This window comes from Moschus berezovskii, chromosome 7 (assembly GCF_049115385.1).
Source record: "Moschus berezovskii isolate FMDL1 chromosome 7, NW_MosBer_1.0, whole genome shotgun sequence".
Lineage (NCBI taxonomy): Eukaryota > Metazoa > Chordata > Mammalia > Artiodactyla > Moschidae > Moschus > Moschus berezovskii.
This window is the reverse complement of record NC_142466.1, coordinates 68,088,711-68,113,266: the sequence shown is the minus strand read 5'-3', so window position 1 is coordinate 68,113,266 and position 24,556 is coordinate 68,088,711. Positions and strand designations below refer to the sequence as shown.

The 24,556-nt window shown below is 40.3% G+C and overlaps 1 protein-coding gene across 1 annotated transcript in view; it reads right to left on the bottom strand.

Annotated features, from left to right (window-relative positions):
* MELK (maternal embryonic leucine zipper kinase) overlaps nt 1-24,556 on the bottom strand; it is an 84,059-nt gene that overhangs the window by 41,699 nt on the left and 17,804 nt on the right. Inside the window, exons 8-10 of the mRNA XM_088837702.1 lie at nt 21,364-21,462; nt 2,397-2,465; nt 770-868 (exon numbers count right to left, since the gene is read on the bottom strand). Of these exons, the coding sequence (XP_088693828.1) occupies nt 770-868; nt 2,397-2,465; nt 21,364-21,462 (267 nt within the window). The remainder of the gene's footprint in view (nt 1-769; nt 869-2,396; nt 2,466-21,363; nt 21,463-24,556) is intronic.

Genomic DNA, 24,556 nt, shown 5'->3' with positions numbered 1-24,556 from the left:
TTGGCTACCCCTTACATAAAATAAACTGTAAAGATTTACTGTGTAACACAGAAACTATCAGTCAATATCTTATAATAACCTATAATGGAAAATAATTTGAAATATATACATATGCATAACTGAATCACTTTGCTGTACATCTAAAACTAACACAATATTTTAAATTAACTATAATTTTTTAAATTATACATATTCTTTAGTAACGCTCACATTTTTATCAAGTTCAAACTGCCATTTGTTAAAAAGTATTTTAAAACAGTAATGTAGGAATATTTGTTAATATAATTGCTTAAACTTGCATAGCACTCTGTGTTAAAGTTCTTTCCTATATATATATATTAAACCAGTTCTCAGGGTGTGGTGTGGTCTGCAGACCCCGGAGGATCTCCAATCAAAACAACATAACAAAAGAGACAATGCAGAAGCAGGTGAGATCCAAGTGCCTTCCTTCAAGCTAAACTTTAAAGAAACTTGCAAAGATGTAAAACAATGCTGTTCTTCCCACCACATTTATTTTTTAAATAGTCATTTTTCATAAAAATATTTATTTGTGATAAACTGTAACAGGTATAGTATTGTTACTTTTAAGTGAATCAATTAATATCACTGTCCGAGAGATTAACAGGTAAATGTATAATTCAGTTACAGTCTCCCAAACAGCAATCTGATGGATAAGTCTACAAAATATATTTTCTTTTATACTTAGACCACATCACTGTACATCCTGAATCCACACAAAGTTTTTTGTTTGTTTTTTAATTCTACTTACAGGAGCCTTGCTTTGCCACTCTACAGGACAGTTGTAATCGTGCATGATCCAGGGGTGGTTCAAGAGATTTTTCATAGAAATCCGTTTCTTTGGGTCCACCTAGTGGCCATTGAGAGGTAGCTGGAGATTAACATTTCAAACAGGGAGCATAGAACACCTTTTTCTCCTGAGAACTCAAAATTCATCAGAACAGATGTAAACTTTTATCATCACAAAAATGCGGTCAAAGACCTTAAAATGGCCTTGGAATAAATTCTTTTAAAAAGGGACTAGAAGCAAGAGAACTATAGCAACCAACACGGCTTAGAAGATAAATGTTTAACAAACATGAACTTCATTGGTATGGACATTATTCATGAAGTTCAGTCAATCTATTGTATGATGTAATAGTCTTTTGCTGGAAAACCTATTCACAGGAAATATTCACCAATTTAATATTCAAGCAGCCACAATGCAGGGCATTCACACTGAATATGCAATCTCTACCTCCGGTGAGCTTACAATCACATAGAACAAGTTGAAAAGCATACCTTTCTTTTCCATTTGTAATTTTCAAATGTGAGGAAAGGAAAATTAATCAACACAGATTAAGTTTTGGGGAATTTAGAAGAAAGGATGAGGTGTTTTCAATCTCATTATGGAGATTTGGTGGTCTGGCCTACTTAATCAAGGTGGGTGAGCTTGAAGTAAATTTTGAATAAAAAGTAGAGAAGGCTTAATATGGAAAACTGGAATACATAATAATGAAAAACATACTGTACTAATAAGGTACTCATATTTTCAAAGTGTTTCCTATTAATCTCATTTTATCCACAAAACACTATGTAGCAGTGAGGCCAAGCTCAGAATCCCCATTTTCAGGTCAGAACCAGGTTAGGTGGGATGTGTAAATAGCCTTCAGCACACCTATCTTTCACCTTCGGAGGTCATTACGCCAAATCAGTGATTCTTAAATGTGGCCCCCCCCAGACCAGCAGCATCAGTGTCATCTGGGAGCTTGTTAGAAATGCAAACTCTTAGTCCTGCCCCAGATCTATAGAGTCAGACACTCTCTGTTTGAAGCCCAGCAATCTGGGTTTTAATAAGCCCATCTGGCAATTCTGGTACGTGCTAAAGTTTGAGAACCACAGCACTAGATCAAGGGCCCACTCAGTTGTACATCAGCTCATTCAAGCATTTATTCCATATCCACTATATATCTAGCATACAAAGAGTGGGAGCAAGAACACAGAAAACAGTGGAGCAAGAGCTGATTAAACTGACAATTCTCAAGAAAAAGGAAGAAAAACCAAATCATCATAGACATATATTAGCTGTCTTTAAAAAAAAAATGCAGGTCTTCCCTAGAGGTCCAGTGGTTAAAACTCCACACTTCTACTACAGGGGATGGGAGTTCAATCCCTGATCAGGGAAGATCCCACATGCCATGTGGTATGGCAAAAAAAAAAAAAATTGCATTTGCAAAGAAAGCACTAGTAGAGAACATCTGTACTCTACTAGTATAGATATAGATATAATGAATAGAATTTTTTAAAGGTGATGTATAAATGTAGTAGCGCCACAGACATCTTAAAATCAAATAACTGCAGTAGACTTCTATTATTTAAAAATAAATAACAAAGATTACCTGTAGCATTTGCTGAAGAAGGAGAACGCTACTGGGAGAGAGCCACTTTGGAATGTCATATTTCCCTCTCTACAGAAAACAAGAAAAGCATTAAAGAGATTTAGGTTCAATCAGCCTTAACAAAAATGTCTACGGTTAACAACATGCTAGAGATTTACTTCCAAGCTTGAAGACTTCACCCAACTTTAAGACATGGCAAACATATATCGTACAGGCCTTCGGAATCTACAGTATTATTAGCAGACAGAAGTATACACTGTAGTCAATGTTCATATTGCTAAAGCAAATTTTAGTTTATAATCCCAGAAGAATTGTCAGTTGACAAAATTAGGTCACAGAAAGGCACACTTGGTAACTGGACACAGGCTGTGGTTACAGACAGGTCACATATCATCTACGAGGCAGAATTCACTATCACTGAAGAACTGGCACTGAATAAAGCCACCCCTTTAGGGAATGGAAGACTTGGGAGACAAATGTTTACAACCTGTTAGACATTACGTCACTAAGTCATCAACCAGAACAAGACTAGGGGCTTGCTACACACTATCACATGATAGAACAGTACCTCTTCACACAATCTGTCACACACCCCTCTTTCCCAGTTCAAAGGAAATGACAGAATCATTTCTCTCAGCAGAGAACAAACTGTTTAATGGTGCTAGGATAACAGGTTAATTGTATGAGAAAATTAAGATTGAACTGTAATTCACAATCTACATCAAAATTAATTCTACCCAGATTAAAGAGTTAAATGCAAACACAAAATCATGAGAATACTGAAAGCATCGGTGACTAGTTTTCAGAACCTGTCTAGACATGACAGCAATACCAAAAACTAAAAAGATTTTAACAGATGACAAAATTAAAAGCTGACATTTCTGTATAGCAAAACACAACTAACAAAGTTAATTAACAACAAACTGAGTAGGGGAAAAGCCTTTCCACCTAAATGACAAAAGACTAACCTACTTTATCATGTAAAGAGCTCTCACAGGTCACCACCAATCCTCTTCTTCCAACATTTCCCCTTCACAGCAAATGGCAATTGCCTTACCAACTCCTCAGATCAGAAACCTTGGATCATGGGCTTCCTTGGGGGTCCAGTGGCTAAGACTTCACACTCCCAATCCAAGAGGCCTGGGTTCAATCCCCATCAGGGAACCAGATCCCACATGCTGCAATTAAGAGTTTTCACGCCACTACTAAAGATCCTGCTGGCTGCAACTAAAGAACTTCAATGTCACAATGAAGATCAAAGATCCTGAGTGTGGCAGCTAAGACCCAACACAGCCAAATAAGTAAACAAATATTTTACAAAAACAAGAAGAAACCTTGGACCATCTTTAGCTCCTCTTTCCTTCACACCCAAACCATCAGCAAATCTAAATCTACTGGTTCTATGTTATATATCCAGAAACCCCTGTCACTACCTGCCCCACACCTCCAGGCTCTTTCATCTGATATACTGCAAGAGGCTCCCAGCTAGTCTTCCAGAGCCCTTCACTGCTCCCCACAGTCTAGTCTCTACTTATCAGCACCAATGTTCTTTCAAAACACTTGGTCAGATCATGTCACTTCACTATCCAAAACTCTTTAAAGGCTCCCTATCTCACTCAGAATGAAATCCAAATTCCTTACTCTGGCTCCAGGCCCAACTCCTTGCTACCTCTCAAATTCACCTCCTCACTCTCTCCCTCACTCACCAAACTATGATCACGCCACAAGTTAAACACAGGCCTGCCTTAGGTCCTTTGCACATTTTGTTCCCGCCACTATCATGCTTTCCTCAATATCAGCAGAGCTTGCACCTTTACCTTCTTCAGGTATCCCCTTAAATACCAGTGGTATCAATGAGGTTTCCCCAAACCACCATTATAAACAGCATCCTCACACACCATCATCTCTACCACCCTTTCAAGGCACCTTCTGTACAGTCCTTATCTCCACTTGTCATATTATATATTTATTTATTTTCTACATATTTATTTGTTTATATGTCATTCTACGTATTTATTTTGTGCACATACACACATCCCCAGCATATTTACTGTTTAAATATGTCACACTATATGTTTATATTTATAAACACATATTTATTTGTTTATAAACGTCATACTACATATTTGTTTATGCATTAGAAAATATTCTAATGTATTCTATTTACATTAGAATATAAACTCTTCAAAAAATCACAGGGATTTTGTCTGTATTGTTCACCGAGAACACTGTCTGGCCCTAACATAAAAGGTGCTCAATTAATATTTGCTGATTAAATGAAGAAATAGGATAAAAGCATATACTCCAAAAGACAATGGACAAAGAATTTTCACAATTCCAAAAACAAGAGCTTTTAAATGGTCAATAAACATGATAACATGTTCAATGAATCTAGTAATAAAAAAGTAATTAATTTAAACAAAAATATGATCTAAATTGATAAAACTTCAAAAAAAATTATCCAGTGTTAGAGTTCAGGGGCAAGAGCACTTATATATACAAGGAAAGTATGACCGTTTCTGAAGAGTGCTCTGGAAATGTGTATAAACAGCACTCAAGATCAAATATCCTTGATCCAGCAATTACACTGCTAGCAATTCATCCAAAGCAAATAATTTGGCATAAAACAGTTATTACTGTCATGAATAGTAATATTCATCACACAATTGTTTGTGATAACTATGGGGACTAAGGAACATGGTCTGAGAGAATCCAGAGGTTCCCCAAAACTACTCAAAGACAAAATTACCTGAATAAGGATCCTGAGTTAGAAATCTATTACAGGTCCAGGGAGATGAGGGTGTTCAGTTCAGTTCAGTCGCTCAGTCGTGTCTGACTCTTTGCGACCCCATGAATCACAGCACGCCAGGCCTCCCTGTCCATCACCAACTCCCGGAGTTCACTCAAACTCATGTCCATCAAGTCGGTGATGTTAGGTAGTTAAAATAGGAAAAAGTAGTTCAGAATGGTGGTGGCTAAAGTACAAAGCAGGGAAAAGCCCGGGAAAATAGAACAAAGGAAGGTCCAAGGACCGGAGAAACAAAAAAGTGAAACAAACACCCCTCCTGGCTAGCCCAATTTACATAGGGCAGGCTCAGGGGGAGGAAAAAAACATAGAAAAAGAGAAGCCAAAATTGAGCCTCTGGCCTCTCTTCTCTTCGCATCTTTTGGGTCAGCCCGCCCTCATGCCTCGAGGATGTATTTTCCTTTGCTTGCCAAATAAAAGTGAGCTGTAACACTGGTCCCTCCGTTGCTTCAAATTTTTGCTGCAGTGAGACAGAACCAAGGAAATTACAAACTTCCCTGACAAGGGCAAGTGCACACACGCACATGCATGTAAGTACATGCACATGCGCGCACACACACACACACACACCCAGCAACAACTGAATTAGGCTGGAACAGTAGAGGCAGGTAGGTGGAGAAGCCATCAACTAGCAGCAGCACTGCATTCTCTGCCCTTATGAACTGTCTAGGACACAATTCTCACAGGAACCAGTCCAGCTTAAAGGTGAGGGGGGAAATGGACAGTACAGATCACTCAGAATCTGAGACCTACATGACAGGCTGGACTTTGATTATGTTAAAGAAACAGTCAAAGTTCCAAAGAAATGTTATCAAGCAATTTATTTAAAAAGAAAAGGTGCTAATGTTAAAGTAACTCAGCCTCTTACTCAGCCTTTCTGATGAGAGCAGACAGGTTGACCTACAAAGTGTTTCCTAGGAAGGGCAAGAGCTTTCATTTTACAAATGACATTTCAGTCAGTTCAGTTCAGTTGCTCAGTCGTGTCCGACTCTCCGCAACCCCATGAATCACAGCACGCCAGGCCTCCCTGTCCGTCACCAACTCCCAGAGTTCACTCAAACTCATGTCCACAGAGTCAGTGATGCCATACAGCCATCTCATTCTCGGTCGTCCCCTTCTCCTCCCGCCCCCAACCTTTCCTAGCATCAGAGTCTTTTCCAGTGAGTCGACTCGTCGCATGAGGTGGCCAAAGTATTGGAGTTTCAGCTTTAGCATCAGTCCTTCCAATGAACACCCAGGATTGATCTCCTTTAGAATGGACTGGTTGGATCTCCTTGCAGTCCAAGGGACTCTCAAAAGTCTTCTCCAACACCACAGTTCAAAAGCATCAATTCTTAGGCGATCAGCTTTCTTCACAGTCCAACTCTCACATCCATACATGACCACGGGAAAAACCATAGCCTTGACTAGACGGGCCTTTGTTGGAAAAGTAATGTCTCTGCTTTTTAATATACTATCAAGGTTGGTCATAACTTTCCTTCCAAGGAGTAAGCGTCTTTTAATTTCCTGGCTGCAATCAGCATCTGCAGTGATTTTGGAGCCCAAAAAAATAAAGTCTGACACTGTTTCCACTGTTTTTCCATCTATTTCCCATGAAGTGATGGGACCAGATGCCATGATCTTTGTTTTCTGAATGTTGAGCTTCAAGCCAACCTTTTCACTCTCCTCTTTCACTTTCATCAAGAGGCTTTTGAGTTCCTCTTCACTTTCTGCCATAAGGGTAGTGTCATCTGCATATCTGAGGTTATTGATATTTCTCCCGGCAATCTTGATTCCAGCTTGTGCTTCTTCCAGCCCAGCGTTCCTCATGATGTACTCTGCATAGAAGTTAAATAAGCAAGGTGACAATATACAGCCTTGACGTACTCTTTTTCCTATTTGGAACCAGTCTGTTGTTCCATGTACAGTTCTGACTGTTGCTTCCTGACCTGTATACAGGTTTCTCAAGAGGCAGGTCAGGTGGTCTGGGATTCCCATCTCTTTCAGAATGTTCCACAGTTTATTGTGATCCACACAGTCAAAGGCTTTGGCATAGTCAATGAAGCAGAAATAGATGTTTTTCTGAAACTCTCTTGCTTTCTCCATGATCCAGCGGATGTTGGCAATTTGATCTCTGGTGCCTCTGCCTTTTCTAAAACCTGCTTGAACATCTGGGAGTTCACGGTTCACATATTGCTGAAGCCTGGCTTGGAGAATTTTGAGCATGACTTTACTAGCATGTGAGATGAGTGCAATTGTGCGGTAGTTTGAGCATTCTTTGGCATTGCCATTCTTTGGGATTGGAATGAAGACTGACCTTTTCCAGTCCTGTGGCCACTGCTGAGTTTTCCAAATTTGCTGGCATATTGAGTGCAGCACTTTCACAGCATCCTCTTTCAAGATTTGAAATAGCTCAACTGGAATTCCATCACCTCCACTAGCTTTGTAAATTTTTCATTCTCCTTTACTACCTGGAGATCCCATGCCTATTTATGCCTTGCCAGGGCACCTAAACACATGCCAATGTCAGGTGCTGACAGTTTGTTTCTGAATTGTAATAAGAAGCCTCTAATTCATTTTTCCTTACCACCCTTCATCCACCAAGCACTGAAGGCTCAGTGCTGCCTAGGCTCAGGCTTATCCCTGGGAAGGGGGGATTTTTAGATGCTTCAGCCACTTTGCTGGGACTCAGCACCAACTCACATGCAGGACAGGCCGTGACTTGGCTGGCCCCACTCTCTTATCTCAGCTTTTCCTTATTCCTGCATCCAGATGTCTCTCATGATTCAAACCCTGGGTACCTGACATGTTCTCTTTCTTGGCAAACTGATCGTTTGCCTGGTACCTCAAATACCATAGCCTGCTCTTACCAGGGTCCCGTAGAAAATAGAGACAACCTGGGGTGAGGACTCTACTATCTATTTACGCTGATCAGAGAGTCATGATCCGAGTCTCCAATCACAACCTGCACAGCCTCAAGTGTCCTTTGTCTTGCTCACGGGTCAGAACCTCCATGTACTCCAGTGGGTCTCTGCTCATGCTGACTGGATGCAGAGCCATCTACTGCTTACTCTCTGAATACCAACTGCACAGGGTTGAATAGTGTCCCCCCAAAACTTAAGTCCACCTGAAACCTGTGAATGCACCCTCATTTGGAAATAGGGGCTTTTGCAAAAATAATCAAGTTAAGATGTACTGGATTAGGCTGGGCGCTAAATCCAAAGTAACTGGGGGGTATTCTTATAAGAAGGGGGGCACTTAGACTCAGAGACACAAACACACAGGAGAGAAGGCCACACGAAAACAGAGGCAGAGACTGGAGTGACACACCTATAAACCAAGGACTGCCAAGGATTGCAGGCAAACACAAGAAGCTAGCAAGAGGCAAAAGAGGAGTTTCTCCACATCCTTCAGAGAGACCATGGCCTGCTGACACCTTGGTTTTAGACTTCTAGTCTCCAGAACTGAAAGAATAAGTATCTGCCATTTTAAGCCACCACCTTGTAGTACTTTGTGACAACAACCATAGAAAACTAACAGACCATCTCTAAGGGTTTAACTTACTTGCATTACCTCTCTCCTATCATCACCTACCCACCCAAGGAGAATTCTGGTTCCAGATTCCAGCCCTTTCTGGTCTGTTCCAACACACAAATAACAGTTCCTAGTTGGTGATGGACAGGGAGGCCTGGCGTGCTGTTATTCATGGGGTTGCAAAGAGTCGGACATGACTGAGCGACTGCACTGAACTGAACTGAACCAGAACTATGATAATAAATGTTATGCCATTAAATCCCAAAACTACCATCCAAAACACAAGTACTCTCAACTAAAAACAGCAGAATTCTACAGAAATCAGATATAAAAATGAATTTTCAGACCAAAGAACTGAATAACAAGAGCCACCAGGCTGATTCCAAGTTTCCCTTTGCCTCTTATTTCTCACCCCTTTGATCATCCTAACTTGATTTCATGAAGTCTCTTTTAATAGATCCCCTGTGCTGTGTTATAAGCTAGTACTTATTGAAGCAATACTACCCACAGGTAGGCAGTGAATGAGATGTATGGTACTTGGTACACTGGAAACAAGCAGAGCCTGGAGTCATACTCTGTATTTGAATCCCAGTCTGTCTCTTATCTGCTCCTTGAACCTGTACAAGTTATGTCATTTTTCTGACCCTGTTTCCTAAGAGTAAGCTCTGGAGACAAACTATCTATATCCAAATGTAGGACCTACCACTTACTAGCTGTGTGGATGGGCTATGTAACCTCGCTATGCCTCAGTTTCCTCATCTGGAAAAGAAATACAGTAATAGTATCAACTCCGTAAACCACTGCTAGCATTCAATGATTTAATACATATAAAGCACTTAGCACAGGGCTGATGCTGCTACTGCTGCTAAGTCGCGTCAGTCGTGTCCGACTCTGTGAGACCCCAAAGACGGCAGCCCACCAGGCTCCGCCATCCCTGGGATTCTCCAGGCAAGAACACTGGAGTGGGTTGCCATTTCCTTCTCCAATGCATGAAAGTGAAAAGTGAAAGTGAAGTCGCTCAGTCATATCTGACTTCGCGACCCCATGGACTGCAGCCTACCAGGTTCCTCCATCCATGGGATTTTCCAGGCAAGAGTACTGGAGTGGGGTGCTAGGCTAGGCACAGAATTAAGAGCTCAGTATCTGTTAGTCTGTACTATTAAGGCTGCCATCACTACCATTACTGCTACTACTATTACTACTGTTACTGTCTGTGAAACAAGTACAGGGATGCTACTTACCAGGCATTACTGTATGTGGGATTATTCCACTAAAAGGAATAAAAGAGAATGTATGGGAAAGCACTTGGCAAAGTGGCTTGCACAAAAGGCAATAAATGTTTGTTCAATCTGAAATAAAAAGAAGTGGGAGATAGGGCTACTCAAAGGGCAGAGAGATCGGGCAGACCAAAGATGGCATGGTGGCCAAAGCCATACATGCCAGGGTGCTAAATATTCAGTACGGTAAAAACAGCTAGAGTCATTCTGAGGATGCACCTGCCCTCTCAATAGTGCTTTGCCCCATCACAGCTGCCTCAGGACCTCAGGATTGCCTGGTAAGAACAAATCAACTAGTCAAGTCCTACTCACATCACCCACCCACTTTCCCTATTTGGACAGAACAGCTCTGTAAGCACCATGGACAAAGGAAGCATGAAGCCTGTGCCCCAGCACCATGACCTAACATTCTGAGCTTCATCCTCTACACTGAGTCCAGAGCTGAGTTCTGCAGCCAGGCTTACCCCAACCACTTATTTGTACACAGTACTCAAAAACACACAAAGCACTTGTATACATATTTTACCCTGCCCACAGGTGCAGTGGGCAGGGATTACTAACCACATCACACAGGTGAGGAACCTATGTCTCAGCCAGGGAAATCAATACCTATTCAATGTTATAAGGCACTGGTTCTCAACCGAGGGTGATTTTGTCCCCCAGGGGACATCTGGCAGTGTCAGAAGACATTTTTGATTGTTGTGATTTGGAGGCCACTACTGGCATCTCGTGGATAAAGGCAAAGGATACTGCTAAACACCCCACAATGCACAGGACAGTCCCCCACTACAAAGAATTATCCAGTTCAAAATGTCAGTGGTGCCAAAGTTGAGAAACATTGTTACAAAGAAATAAAGGGGCAGAGATAGTAAAGAAAGATATAATACTTATTGTATTGTACTGTGCTGGAAAGTCTAAGGATACCTAGAAGTAGGGAGAAAGGTTCCATCTTTAAATATTGAAAATATGTATCTATAAATGGTCAAACAGAAAAGGCCTTAAAGGAACAATTTCGCTGGGGAAGAGCACCTCCACAAAAGGCCCTGTGTCAACTAAGCCTGTGCCCCTATATCCAGTCTTTGGAGATTTCTTGTTTATTTAAGAGCTGATTACCTTGCAAATGAGAGCAAGAAACAGGTAATAGAGGGTGAAACCAATTGGGAAGAAGGAAAAAAGATCTGTGTGCTAATAAGCAAGATAATCCTGGGAATATTGGTGAGCTTGGAATTGTTCACTTTTCATACAGTACTAAAAAAGGCAGGTGATCTCTTCAACACATAATAGTACTGGAGTCAGCTCTATAATTGTAAAGTATTATCTCATAAAGAGATAACTTGCTCATTTCCTTTAAAATTATAAACCATACTTGTTAGAAAGCAATTTTACTTTCAAGCTACTCAACTTTCATTTACTAAATTAGTTATATTTCCTTAATGTTTATGTACCCAGAACTGGAGTACAGTCATGCTTGTCTTTGAATGCAGCAATAGTGAATGAATATAGGTGACATTAATAAGATTAACACTCAGTCTATTAGTAACCATGCTGGAAACTGTAGTTTAGCATGTTGGTTAAAATAGCCAAAAAACAAAAAAGCTAAACAAAGTCTGCCTTTTAAACAAGAGTTACATACAGTGTGTCAAATACTGCTGGGTTTGAGGGAAGTGTTATTCCCAACTGAGGAATTTTAGAACATTCTAGGCAAAGATACATACTGCATGCAAGTGATACGACACCTTAATTAGATTCAACCAGCAGACTGTATTACACTGTGACTCGGAACAATAGTTCTGAGCCAAGATTACAATAAATTTCAAAATCTATAATGTGTGAAATTAAATTCCACAATAATGCATAAAAGTTCTAATTTGAATCAATTTCAACTTGCAAACACATGAAAAACTAAAAAATGAAATTCAGAATAAGAGAAACAAAGAATATACAGTATTAGTAAATAATATTAATTTAAATATTAGTATTAGCATTGATTAGTATTAGCATTAATTTAAATATTAATTTAATATTACTAAATACTATTAATTAGGAAGGCTAAATCTCTATTGAACAAGAATTAGACATTTTCTACTCATTGCATGGCAGAAATATTTGATTTACTCCAAATATCAAAACTTTGATCTAACACCTACTATTAGGATATAACATTTTTATGTTATCATGAGGAACGCTGGGCTGGAAGAAGCACAAGCTGGAATCAAGATTGCTGGGAGAAATATCAATAACCTCAGATATGCAGATGACACTACCCTTATGGCAGAAAGTGAAGAGGAACTCAAAAGCCTCTTGATGAAAGTGAAAGAGGAGAGTGAAAAGGTTGGCTTGAAGCTCAACATTCAGAAAACAAAGATCATGGCATCTGGTCCCATCACTTCATGGGAAATAGATGGGAAAACAGTGGAAACAGTGTTAGACTTTATTTTTTTGGGCTCCAAAATCATTGCAGATGCTGATTGCAGCCAGGAAATTAAAAGACGCTTGCTCCTTGGAAGGAAAGTTATGACCAACCTTGATAGTATATTAAAAAGCAGAGACATTACTTTGCCAACCAAGGTCCGTCTAGTCAAGGCAATGGTTTTTCCCATGGTCATGTATGGATGTGAGAGTTGGACTGTGAAGAAAGCTGATCGCCGAAGAATCGATGCTTTTGAACTGTGGTGTTGGAGAAGACTCTTGAGAGTCCCTTATACTGCAAGGAGATCCAACCAGTCCATTCTAAAGGAGATCAATCCTGGGTGTTCATTGGAGGGAGTGATGCTAAAGCTGAAACTGCAATACTTTGGCCACCTCATGCGACGAGTTGACTCACTGGAAAAGACTCTGATGCTGGAAAAGGTTGGGGGCGGGAGGAGAAGGGGACGACGGAGAATGAGATGGCTGGATGGCATCACCGACTCTGTGGACATGAGTTTGAGTGTACTCCGGGAGTTGGTGATGGACAGGGAGGCCTGGCGTGCTGTGATTCATGGGGTCGCGGAGAGTCGGACACGACTGAGCGACTGAACTGAACTGAACTGAACTGAAGGTAAGTCCTCTCTCCCAAAGGATTCACCCAGAATCCACTAGTGTATTCAATAAATAAATAAAAGTAGAGAACACTAAAATTTGTATGTTAGTACTAAATTTGTATGTTAGTACGTGTATTGGTAAAACAATACATTAATAATTAGGAGCATCAGGAATTCCCTGGTGGTCTAGTGATTAGGAGTCCTCGATTCCACTGGAGGGAGCATGGGATTGATCCCTGGTCAAGAGACTAAGTTTCCTCAAGTAGCATGGAGCAGCAAAATAGAAAAAAATTGACAAAACAAAAATAAAACAATTCCTGTATAGCCAAAAAAAAATCTTAAACACAGAAAAAGGTGATATATTGATGGGATTATGAAGAAATACACATTTTCACACTATTGCTGGTGACTATAAACTGATAGAACTTTGCTGGGAAATAATTTGGCAATATCAAATAAACTTACTAATTCACATACCTCTGACCCTTATGTAAGAGGACATTTCATGCAAAGACAGGCACAACAAAGGACAGAAACAGTATGGACCTAAGAGAAACAGAGATATTAAGAAGAGGTGGCAAGAATACACAGAAAACCTATATAAAAAAGATCTTAATGACCCAGATAACCATGACGGTATATCATCTACCTAGAACCAGATATCTTACGATGTCAAGTGGGCCTTAGGAAGCATTACTACAAACAAAGCTAGTGGAAGTGATGGAATTCCAGCTGAACTATTTCAAATCCTAAAGGATGATGCTGTTGAAGTGCTGCACTCAATATGCCAGCAAATTTGGAAAATTCAGCAGTGGCCACAGGATGGGAAAAGGTCAGTTTTCATTCCAATACCAAAAAAAGGCAATGCCAAAGAATGGTCAAACTACTGCACAATTGCACTTATTTCAAATGTTAGCAACGTAATATTCAAAATCCTTCAAGCTAGGCTTCAACAGTATGTGAGCCAAGAACTTCCAGATGTACAAGCTGGATTTAGAAAAGGCAGAGGAACCAGAGACCAAATTGCCATCATTCACTGGATCATAGAAAAAGTTAGAGAACTCCAGAAAAACACTTACTTCTGCTTCACTGACTATGCTAAAGCCTTTGACTGTATGGATCACAAAAAGCTACGGAAAATTCTTAAAGAGATGGGAATATCAGACCACCTGACCTGCCTCCTGCAAAACCTGTACGCAGGTCAAGAAGCAACAGTTAGAACTGGACATGGAACAACAGACTAGTTCAAAATTGGGAAAGGAGTACGTAAAGGCTGTATATTGTCACCTTACCTATTTAACTTACATGCAGATTACATCATGTGAAATGCCAGGCTGGATGAAGCACAAGCTGGAATCAAGATTGCAGGGAGAAATTTCAATAACCTCAGATATGCAGGTGATACCACATTTATGGCAGAAAGCAAAGAGAAACAGCCTCTTGATAAAGGTGAAAGAGGAGAGCAAAAACACTGGCTTAAAATAAAACTCAACTTTCAAAAACCTAAGATCATGGCATCTGGTCCCATCACTTCATGGCAAATAGATGGGGAAACAATGGAAACAGTGACAGACTTAAATTTTCTTGGGCTCCACAATCACTGTGGATGGTGACTGCAGCTATAAAATTAAAAGATGCCTGCTCCTTGGAAGAAAAGCAACGACAAACCTAGACAGAGTATTAAAAAACAGACATTACTTTGCCAACAAAGGTCTGTATAGTCAAAGGTGTGGTTTTTCCAGTAGTCATGTATGGATGTGAGAGCTGGACAATAAAAAAGGCTTAGCACCAAAGAACTGATACCTTCGAACTGTGGTTCTGGAGAAGACTCTTGAGAGTCCCTTGGACAGCAAGGAGATTAAACCAGTCAATCCTAAAGGAAATCAACCCTGAATATTCATTGGAAGGACTAATGTTGAAGCTGAAACTGCAATACTTGGGCCACCTGATGCAAAGAGCTGACTCACTGGAAAAGACCCTGATGCTGGGAAAGATTGAGGGCAGAAGGAGAAGGGGACAACAGAGGATGAGATGGTTGGATGACATACCCAACTTCAGTGGACATGAGTTTGAGCAAACTTTGGAAGTTGGTAAAGGACAGAGAAGCCTGGCGTGCTATAGTCCATGGAGTCAGAAAGAGTAAGACACAACTGAGCGACTGAACAACTGACCCATAACTCTTTGAGGAATTTTCTTATACATATATGCACAATGAACAAAATTACTACTCAGAAACTACTTAAATACCCATTAACCCAGGATTGTTTAGATAAATTAAGGTATATAATTTATCTTTAAAAATCTTTTAATTTATATTTTCGATACATTAAAGTACATAATTTAAATTAAGGTACATAACTAAGGCTGGTTTAGATAAATTAAAGTACAATACACTGCAATTCTATGAAGTGAATTCTATGAATATATGGAATTTAGAAATATGGTAACAATGACCCCATACGCGAGAGAGCAAAAGATGTTGTAAAGAACAGACTTTTGGACTCTGTAGGAGAAGGCGAGGGTGGGATGATTTGAGAGAATAGCATTGAAACATGTATATTATCATATGTGAAATAGATCACCAGTCCAGGTTTGATGCATGAGACAGGGTGCTCAGGGCTGGTGCACCGGGATGTCTCTGAGGGATGGGATGGGGAGGGAGGTGGGAGGGAGGGTCAGGATGGGGAACACATGTACATCCATGGCTGATTCATGTGAATGTATGGCAAAAATCACCATAATATTATAAAGTAATTTGCCTCCAATTAAAATTTAAAAACAAAAAGAAAAAAAAATTCTATGAAAAGTTCTGAGCTGGGTATGAAATGGTATGATTTCCAACACATACCGTTAGAAGACAAGATACAGAACAGTGTGGTATGCTACCATCTGTATGACAAAACTGGGAAAGGGGTAGCATAAAGAGATAAAATAAAAGATTCCTTACATAGTATAGATTAATCTGGAAAAATATACATAAAAATCTGATATACATTTTGTGAGGGGTTAAATAAGCAACATTATGCCAATAAACTAAAAAATTTAGGCAAAATAGACACATTCGTTATGCTCAAAACTGAATTCCTTATGATCCGTGCTCTACCAGGAATCCACTCCATCTCAGCTGATGGCAATTCCAACTTTCTAGTTGCTCAGGTTACTCCCCTCATCCCATCCATCAGCAAATTACACTAGCAATACCTTCCAAAGACAACAGATTAGTCTAAACATATATCCTGACTATGGAGGTGGTTACATGAATCTCCATGTGTTAAAATCTGTAGAACTGTTACACACAAAATTTTTATTTTACTCTGTGTTCATTTTTAAATAATTAAAAAAAAAAAAAAGACACCTAGAATCCAACCACTTCTCACGACCTCAATGGCTACCATCTCTTGTCTGAAAATTACTTCCACATTCCCCTCACCCATCTCCCTGGTTCTCCCTTTGCTCCTTAGAGCCTATCCCCACACAGTAGCCACTGCAGTCTTGATAAAATCTAAACAAGACCATGTCTGTTTTCTGTTCAGAACCCTCTGGTTGTTTCCTATTTCACTTAGAGAAAAAGCCAGAATCTTTGAAAGCTACAGAGCCAAAGGCAGTTGGAGCTCTGAGCCTCTGAGACTTCGTTTCTATGGCTCTCCTACCTTACTCCATTCCAGTGGCACGGGCCTTCTGCTCCCCCTTGACTACACCAGGCATGCTTCTACCTTCTAGCTTTTGCTCTGCTTTCTTGCCTGAAATATTCTCGGCCTCGATGACCACTTGACTAACATTCTCACCTCCTTCTCACCAAATCTTGCTTAAATCTCACCTCTGACTACCTTATTTAACATTTAATAATGCAACCAGGATCATGGCATCCGGTCCCATCACTTCGTGGAAGAGATGGGGAAACAGTGGAAACAGTGGCTGACTTATTTTTGGGGGGCTCCCAAATCACTGCAGATGGTGACTGCAGCCATGAAATTAAAAGATGCTTACCCCTTGGAAGGGAAGTTATGACCAACCTAGATAGCACATTAAAAAGCAGAGACATCACTTTGTCAACAAAGGTCCATCTAGTCAAGGCTATGGTTGATATGTTGGACTATAAAGAAAGCTGAGCACCAAAGAATTGATGCTTTTGAACTGTGGTGTTGGAGAAGACTCTTGAGAGTCCCTCGGACTGCAAGGAGATCCAACCAGTCCATCCTAAAAGAGATCAGTCCTGGGTGTTCATTGGAAAGACTGATGTTGAAGCCGAAACTCCAATACTTTGGCCACCTGATGCGAAGAGCGGAATCATTTGAAAAGACCCTAATGCTGGGAAAGATTGAGGGCAGGAGAAGCAGACAACAGAGGATGAGATGGTTAGATGGCATCACCGACTCAATGGACATGAGTTTGGGTGGACTCCAGCAGTTGGTGATGGACAGGGAGGCCTGGCGTGCTGTGGTTCATGGGGTCCCAAAGAGTCAGACATGACTGAGCGACTGCACTGAACTGAATGCAACCAGCCCTTCTTTTTCCCTTCACACCTCTCCATCTATTCTCCTGATTCCTTTTTAACCTGCTCAATTTTTTCTTTTTTCTAAAGCACATGAAAATGAAAGTGAAGTCGCTCAGTCGTGTCCGACCCTTTTAGACCCCATGGGCTGTAGCCTACCAGGCTTCTCCATCCACTGGATTGTCCAGGCAAGAGTACTGGAGTGGGTTGCTATTTCCTTCTCCAGGGGATCTTCTCAACCCAGGGATTGAACCCGGGTCTCCCGCATTGCAGGCAGACGCTTTTACTGTCTGAGCCACCAGGGAGGTCGATCATCTTTTAATATTACACCTATTATCTCTTTCTACCACTATCAGTATTTTTTTCCCTGCCACTGTAATATAAACTCCATGGGGGCAGGCACCTTCCATCTGTTTTACTCACAGATGATGACATATCCCAAGTATCCAGAAAAGTGCCTGGCACAGATAGGTGTTCAGAAACTGTTTAAGATTTGAGAATTTCATCCTAAGTGAGTAAGCAGTGAGGACGCTGAGATAATGGAAAGCCAGTTCACCTAGGATGATGCCTAGAGCCTACAATCTGGCTTGAGTAAAATGGGAAAGAAGCCACTGGAGAGCTTTCAGTAAAGTAATGAGATCTTACTATTTCAAAATCTTCCCATAAAGAAGTCACTGTTGGAGATGGATTTTCAAGCATATTCCATAACACCCAAAAATTCTAAGCTTAAACTGCCTCTCCACACTCACACACACAAAATAAACAGTAAAAGGAAGAGTAGTCCCCTATTAACTTTAGGTGGCTAGTAAAATCTTGAAGCCAAAAAAAACCCAAAAGAGTTCTGGGAAGGAAAACTACATATTAATCTCTGAACAAATTTTAAGTCCTGGACAAAATATTGGCAAACCAAATTTAGAAATGTATGTCAGTCAAAAGAGCTAACATTTACTGAGCATTGCACTAAATGACAGAGAAGGCAATGGCAACCCACTCCAGTACTCTTGCCTGGAAAATTCCAGGGACAGCGGAGCCTGGCGGGCTGCCGCCTATGGGGTTGCACAGAGTCGGACCCAACTGAAGTGACTTAGCAGCAGCAGCAGCACACTAAATGAACCAACTCATTTAACGCTGACAACCCTGTGTTGTGAATACTATCACCTATTTTACAGATGAAGAAGCTGACATACAGAGAGGCTAAGTAATTTGCCGAAGTCCATAGCCAGAAAGTAGAGATCCTAGATTTTTAAAATATCAGTGAGATTCTGATTTAACTTCTCTGGGGGTTGGACCTTATGTTTTTTAAAGCACCCCAAGTGATGCTGTTATGCTGCCAGGGTTGTAAACCAGTGAACTAAGTCCATAGCTAAGGCTTCCCCCACCCTGAGAGTGATCATATGGACACAGCCAGGGTGAGAGATGTTTTAGTGAAAATTTAAATATGAAACAAGAAGCAGAGAGGAGAAAACAGGGTAACTCTATGACCATGTGTCCCCACATTGTCTTTCTAAAATTCTAGAAGGTTTAAGATTTCATGCTATTAACACCTAACACATCCATTCTTCTTCATCTTTGGAGAAATCTGTCTGTCAGTTTATTTCTTTAGCATGGAGTACCCCCAACCCCCAAAGAGCATGGTAAGACATACTAGCAGCTTATAATACTAAAGTTATTTTCAGAACAGAAAACGGAATGCTACTTTAAAGAAAGAGTAGCAAAAAACAGGAATAACTCAAGAGGTCAACCAAATATTTTTCAAAAGTATAACTGGAAAATTGTCCCTGAGCTGCCTCCTTCCCACTCCACATCTGTTAACTAAAGCTGAAACTACAAAGGGATTTTAACACTGTTCTCCTTGTATCCTGCTGTTAACCAGGGGGCTGTGGCTCTGTGAGGCCAGGAACTGCTGTCTCAGGCAGCATTGCTAGTAGAGCCAAGGCAGTAACTGCTACCCCACAAAGTTTAGAGGAGGCTTCGTGAGAAGGGATGGGGAGAAACATATGCTGTCTTGGCTACCCTGGCAGGCTCCAGCCCACTGCCCCATCCATCCTCCTCTCCAAGGAGAAGCACACAAGCTCACAGTTCCCCAAAACATGAGCAACAGCTACTGCTAACATCACTTCTCTGATCCTGCAGAATCAGAGCTCCTCAGCCTTCAAGAAACTGGAACTACTACAACTCCGTCACTTCCCAAAACTACTCTTGTAGTTTTGGCACTGATTTTTAAAGCGTTTTCCAGGGTGGGATACAGGAAAAACTATTAAGTCAAATAACTGCAGATTGAACTCTGTGCCCTTAGCCTTGGTTGTTCTATAGAGCAGGCAATGAGCCAACTGCCTCTGCCACCTTCAACCCTGTATGCTACTTCCCAGAAATAAGAGCTGATGTAGGCAGCCTCCCTACAAAAAGGAGTTAGAGACCTAATGGTCCAGACACAGAAAACTTCTGATCATTTCTCCCCATGCTACTCCCATTATGTCTTTGCTGATACTGTCCACCAGACATGCTCTCTCCCACATCCCTTTCTCAAGTGCTTCCTACCTTTCAAAGCCCAGCTCAAACCTCACTTCCTGTAAGATGTTTTCCCAAATCCCACATCCACTCCTGCATTAACTTCACTTATACCTGTTATAAAATGGCATCCCTCACCCTTTCCCCTTTTTATTTTCATTTTTTTCTTTTGAATTTTTTATTTTGCATTGGGGTATAGCCGATTAAGAATGTTGTGACAGTTTCAGGTGAACAGTGAAGGGACTCAGCCACATGTACACATGCTAAGGAGTTTGGGATGGTCATGTACACCCTGCTATATTTAAAATGGATAACCAACAAGGGCCTACTGTAAAACACAGGGAATTCTGCTCAATGTTATGTGGCAGCCTGGATGGAAGGGGTTTGAAGAGAAAATGGATACACGTATATGTATGCTTTTCCTCTTTTTAGATAGCCATATATCTGTCTCTAGCAAGAAATCTGGCCCTGGGGAAAAATGACCAAGTTTCATAGATCTTTGTTCATGCTTTTCAGTATCTCAAAGAAGACTTTCAGGAAATATTTGTTAAGCAGAACGGAATTCCAGCTCCACTGAGAAGCTCTCTGCTGGTCTGGCCGTGGTTTGCTATGGACACAACGTGGCGCTCCTCCTCTCTACATGTCTTCTTTTGTTAGTGTGCCTTGAATTTAACTCATTAAAAAGGATTTTACTCCTTTCCTTCCCATATGATTTCTTGTTTTTTCAATTGAATATAGTTCATATAACATAAAATTCACTTTTAAAGTACACACTTTAGTGGTCCTTAATACATTCACCAAGTTGTGTAATCATCACCACTGTCTAATTCTATAATGTTTTCATCAATCCCAAAACAAACCCTTTACCCTTAAGTAGTCACCCCCACTGCCCCATAATACCTTCAACACAAAAAGGTTCTCTTGTTTTAACATAACTCAAAACAAAAATGTGATTTAACACAGCAACGTACTAAGGCATCATTTCAGGATACAAAACAAAAATTCTTACCAGGAAAATCAGCTTACATGTTTACTTTCCCATTTGTTTTTGTTTTGTTAAGCTTCTTACTGAAGAAGTATAAAATACATATAGAAAAGGACACCTATCATAGGGTATATCTTGGTGAGTTTTCAAAATCTGAATACATAAGTATAATCAGCATTCAGATCAAAATCCAAACATAAGCCTCAACCATGTCTCTCAGTCACTACCCACCTCCAACAAGTAATCACTATCCTTACTTCTAACAGCATAGATTACTTCTGCCTGTTTCTGTACTTTTATAAATAGAAGTATATAGTTTGCAGTAAACTTTCACAATGAAATTCTATGCCTTGTAATACTCACCATAATCTTTTTGTACAAAGCCATGACATTATCATCATCAAATGGCAGAAAGCCACACATAAGTACATATAAGAGTATGCCCATGCTCCAAACGTCTGCCTGAAGAGAAAAAAATCAAAAGACAAAAAATTAGAACACATTTCAAAGTAGCAGTACACAGAATCTTTACAGAGCTGGAAAAGAACTCAGAGATCATCCAGTTCAACCAGCTCATTCTACAAGGTGAAGCCCAGAAAAGGAAGGCTTATCCAAAGTCACCCAGCCAACGGCAGGCCACCCAGGCAGGTCTCTCGACTTCCAGTTCAGTGCACTCCCCTCCAGTGCTTAACAGAAAATCTTTTCCAGTTGGCTGGATTGGGCATGATAAGGAAGCAGATGAGGCTAAGTCTCTGATTCTGAAAGAGATTAGTGCTACTGAGGGTTTATTACATATGAGAATTATGTAAACATGCATGAGAAAATCAAAACAAGTTTTAAAATTTACTACTGATAATCTGCAAATGTGACTAAGCTGCACTGTAAAGTCCTCTCTATGTAGAGAAACCTTAATAAAGTTCAACAAATGACTTTTCAAGGATCAAGGCTAGAAATTAGCCTGCCAGTACAAATAGCCCTACAAATCTCAAAATCCCAGAAATGAGTTAACCTTTACGTAAGACAGCCATTTGACTACTGGCTGAGAAGTCACAGTTCCCACCCTCATTTGAGCCTTGGAAAAACTTTACTTTTTATACTAAATAACACCAATCTCACACCTAGTCCTGCCTACCAAATCACATCATATCATTAGGACTCAAAAAGGAAACCCTGGGTGAACAGTGTACTTTCAAGTGAAAAACTGATTCTTCTTCCAACTTTCAGGAGGTCAGAAATTAACCATTTATGCCTGAAAGATGTCAAATGCTTCATCTATAAATTGAGTCTTGGTGGCATGGCACTCCTGACTGGGGTGTTAAGGTTAAGAGGCTAAACAGGAGAGGCATGGGTGGGAAAACTGTATTGGGTACCATACTATGAGCGGAAGTGGAGAAAGTGCTGAAGCTCTATTGGGTGGGGGAGGGCGAGATAGACAGCTGTTCTGCCAGGTGGTAACAGTGCTAAGGAGAAAAATCAAGCGGGCTAAGAGGACAGGAAAGAAGATTCGTAGCAGAGGGAGCAACAGGCATAGACGTGGAACAGCAGAGGCCAGTACGGCTGTAGCAGACTGACCAGGAAGAAAGAAAGCCCTGAGCCTTTGGAGTGGGAGCACTGACCCCAAGACCCTAGACTACCAGAGAACTAACCGTAGGGAGTATCAGATAGTGAGAACTCACACAAAGGAAGCCACTTGAATATAAGAATACAAGACCCGCAGCACCCAACCACCAGTAGCACATCTAAACAACAAACAAAACAAAAATACAAACCCAGTCATCAGCAGAGGATTACCACCTCACTCAGCCTTGCCCATCAGAGAAAAAACAAACAAAAAAACTCAGCACAAATCTCACCCTATACGAAGCTTACACAAACCACTGGACCAACCTTAGGAGGGCAGAAACCAAAAGGAAGAAAGAATTCAACCTTGAAGCCTGGGCAAGAGAGACCTCAAACACAGTAAGTTTAAATAAATAATGAAAAGGCAGAGAAATATTATACAAATGAAGGAAAAAACCAGAAACATGTAAGTCCAAATAAATGAAGAGAAACTAGGCAAATTCCCTGAAAAAGAATTCAGAATGATAGTAAAAATGATCAAAAACCTTGAAAATAAAATGGAGAAAATGCAAGACTCAATTAACCAAGACCTAGAAGAATTAAAGAATAAACCTACAGAGACAAACAATACAATTACTGAAATTAAAAATACCCTAGAAGGAACAGCAGAATATCTGAAGCATAAGAACGAATCAGTGAACTGGAAGACAAAATGGTGGAAATAACTTCTGAAGAGCAGAATAAAGTAAAAAGAATGAAAAGAACTGAGGATAGTCTCAGAGACCTCCGTGACAATATCAAACGCACCAACATTTGAATTTTAGGGGTCCAGAAGAAGAAGAGAAAAAGAAAGGGTATGAGAAATTTTTTGAATAGATAACAGTTGAAAATTTCCCCAGCATGGTAAAGGAAATCAAGTCCAAGAGGTGCAAAGAGTCCCATACAGGATAAACCTAAGGAAAAACACACCAAGACACATACTAATCTAACAAAGACTAAACACAAAGAAAGAGGCTACCCAGGAAAGAGTGGGCTAATATGGCCTCATCAAATGCCATAAGAAGAGGTCAACAGAGAGACTTCCTCTGAGAAATTAAAAAAGGAATTAGCGATGTTTACCATGGAACATTCCATAAAGCACGATCTGAACCATGAGCAACAGAATAATCTAAATTACTTATTTAAGAAAGAAGATTCCTAAAGCCCCACCTTAGAAAACAAAACCAAAATCTCTAAATATACTGCCCTGAGTTCTGCATATTTTAACAAGTGCCCCCAGACAATGCCGTGGTACACTATCCTTAAGAAATTATCCTAGAAGGATGGAAAACTGAACTAAAATGGATAAGAAAACAAGATCCTGTGGGAAAACCTTGATGCATTCAAACCAGCAGAGCCTCATCACCAGACCTCTAGGAATCTTGTGAGTGTCAGGCATGTGATTACCACTCCTTTTAGAAGACTCGAAAGAGTACAGGCATGCGGTTAAGCCTCACTCAGTTCAAATCTTGACCCACAGTAGCTAGTTGTGATCCTGCAAAGGCACTTAATTTCTGAGCCCCAGTATCTTCATCATCTTTATCTTATGAAACAGAGTAACAGTATTCACTCCAAGGGATTTTTGGGCAGATTAAATGAAAATTATAAAAAGGATCTACCATGTGGAATCCTTGTGCATTATTACAGGAATGTAAAATGCTGCTGCCACTATGGAAAACAGTATGGCAGTTCCTCAAAAAATTAAAAATATAACTACCATATGATCTAGCAAGTCCACATTTGGGTATACATCCGAAAGAACTGAAAGCAAGGTCTCAAAGAGTTATTTGTGTCTACCAGCATTATTCACAATAACCAAAAGATAAAAGTAATCCTAGTGTCCATGGATAAATGTATAAATAAAATATGGTATATACATACAGTGGTATATTACTCAGATTTAAAAAGGAGGGAAATTCTGATACATGCTCCACAATATGGAAGAAGCTTGACTATA